This window comes from Sinocyclocheilus anshuiensis, unplaced genomic scaffold, assembly GCF_001515605.1.
Source record: "Sinocyclocheilus anshuiensis isolate Anshui unplaced genomic scaffold, SAMN03320099.WGS_v1.1 scaffold668, whole genome shotgun sequence".
NCBI lineage: Eukaryota > Metazoa > Chordata > Actinopteri > Cypriniformes > Cyprinidae > Sinocyclocheilus > Sinocyclocheilus anshuiensis.
Genome location: NW_015557097.1, coordinates 152085 through 153987, shown reverse-complemented (window position 1 = coordinate 153987; position 1903 = coordinate 152085). Strand labels below are relative to the sequence as shown.

General features: G+C 43.9%; 1 protein-coding gene across 1 annotated transcript in view; it reads left to right on the top strand.

The window, feature by feature from the left end:
* The first annotated feature begins 544 nt into the window (after positions 1-544).
* Positions 545-1903, top strand: part of LOC107677412 (tripartite motif-containing protein 16-like) — a 6289-nt gene continuing 4930 nt past the window's right edge. Inside the window, exons 1-2 of the mRNA XM_016472296.1 lie at positions 545-1191; positions 1752-1847. Of these exons, the coding sequence (XP_016327782.1) occupies positions 613-1191; positions 1752-1847 (675 nt within the window). The 5' untranslated portion in view covers positions 545-612. The remainder of the gene's footprint in view (positions 1192-1751; positions 1848-1903) is intronic.

Genomic DNA, 1903 nt, shown 5'->3' with positions numbered 1-1903 from the left:
AAAAAACAACCCCCCCCCCCCCAAAGTATACTCATCCTCCCTCCAAATAAATTACCCTCCAGCTTTGATGGAGTGTGCCAAAAGTCAATATATACTTGGTCTCTAAGCACTCATCCATCATGGCAGCTCCTCCGCAGTGGAGCACTATACCCAACGTTGAGGTGTCTGCCAGCATGCGGCCCCTAAAACTGTGCATAAACACTCTAACAATGAGATCATCGCTTACCACTAGACGCAGTAGTCACATGTCAAGCTTTTTTATCAAAGATAAAAGAAAAAAAAAGTGTATGTGATGCAAGAGTGCTTTTTCTAGAGTCCTGCAACTCTCAGAACAATTTTATGCCCTGAGATCATGCATTTCATTCATGCTTCTCTTCTTCACTGTCATCATTTCCATTGACATCTGATGACACATGTTTCTTCTTTCTCTCAATCGCTGTCCTCACCTGTGCCTCAGCCACTCCCCCATTCATTTGCTGGTTTCTGCATAACCAGTTTAGCCTCCCTCCCTGTTTACTCTATATAACATGCTGTGGTGGTACTTTAGACTCACTTTTCCTGTATCGCACACGAGCACACATTTCCTTCTGTGAGATCTTTAGGGATTTAACCATGTCGCTTGACCAGGACCTCTGTTACCTCTGCAAGGAAGATCTCAGGGAGCCTGTCTCCATCCCATGCGGTCACATTTTCTGCTCTGTCTGTATCAAGACCTATTGGGATCATGCAGACCACACTGGACAGTACATGTGTCCCCAGTGCAGGGTCACCTACAACAAGAGGCCCAATCCACGCCGCCTTCAGTCCTCACGCCATTCATCCTCATCCCTCAGAAACTCAGACTCTTTCCCACCGGCCCCTCCGGCCCCTGACTACAACTATGCGGGACCCCAGGATGTGGGATGTGACATCTGCATCGGGAAGAAGCTGAAAGCTGTCAAGTCTTGTCTGATGTGTCTTGCTTCCTACTGCGAGAAGCACTTGAAGCCCCATTACGAATCATCCACCTTCAAACGACATAAGTTGGTCGATGAGATCGGACACCTTGACCGTCAGATTTGCCCGCAGCACCAGAAAGGTCTGGAGCTTTATTGCCGGACAGACCAGATGTGTATCTGCGTGTTGTGTACAGTGAAAGAGCATAAGGGCCACGACATGGTGTCCGCTGAACAGGAAAGGGCGGAAATGCAGGTAAGACTACAAAAAGTGCAATTGGGATCATATTTTTACCTATATTACACTGGTGAATATGTTATGGCAACAGATTAAATGGCGATAATGACCAGCAGAAGTAACATTATGAAAGACCGTTCAACCTGTCACCTCCTGTATGCAACAGTGCACCTATTCTTGCAAAAAATGTCATTCTCGGTATGCTGTATATGCTAGATTGAGTATAAGAGTAGCCAACCCTTCTAAAACAAACATGGCCAGTGAGTGATCTCCACCCAAAAAGGAGATGAGGAAATGTATTGGTGAGGAAGGGTTTCATTATTAACAGTAAAGAAAACACAGTTGTTCTACTCATGTTATTGCACAATAACTTGCATTATAGCCAAAGTTGGGTTTCATTGTGAAAGAATGTTAATGCTTTAAAATGATAAGAATGTTTCATATTAGGTGCACAAAGAGTATCCAAAAGTGACTGCACTTTCATGTGGAAGTGTTGTGGTGTGGAAGGATGCTGTGCTTACAACATTCCTGTCACTACACCTCATTGTCATGAATTTGTTGTTTTTAATTGTTCATAGCAACGGTTGGGCGCCACCCAAGCTGAGATTCAGGAAAAGATCCATGACAGAGTGAAGCAAATGGAAGAGTTAAAACAGGCTGTGGATGCACTCAAGGTATGGCTGGATAGTGAATATGTAATTTAATCATATATATATATATATATATATAT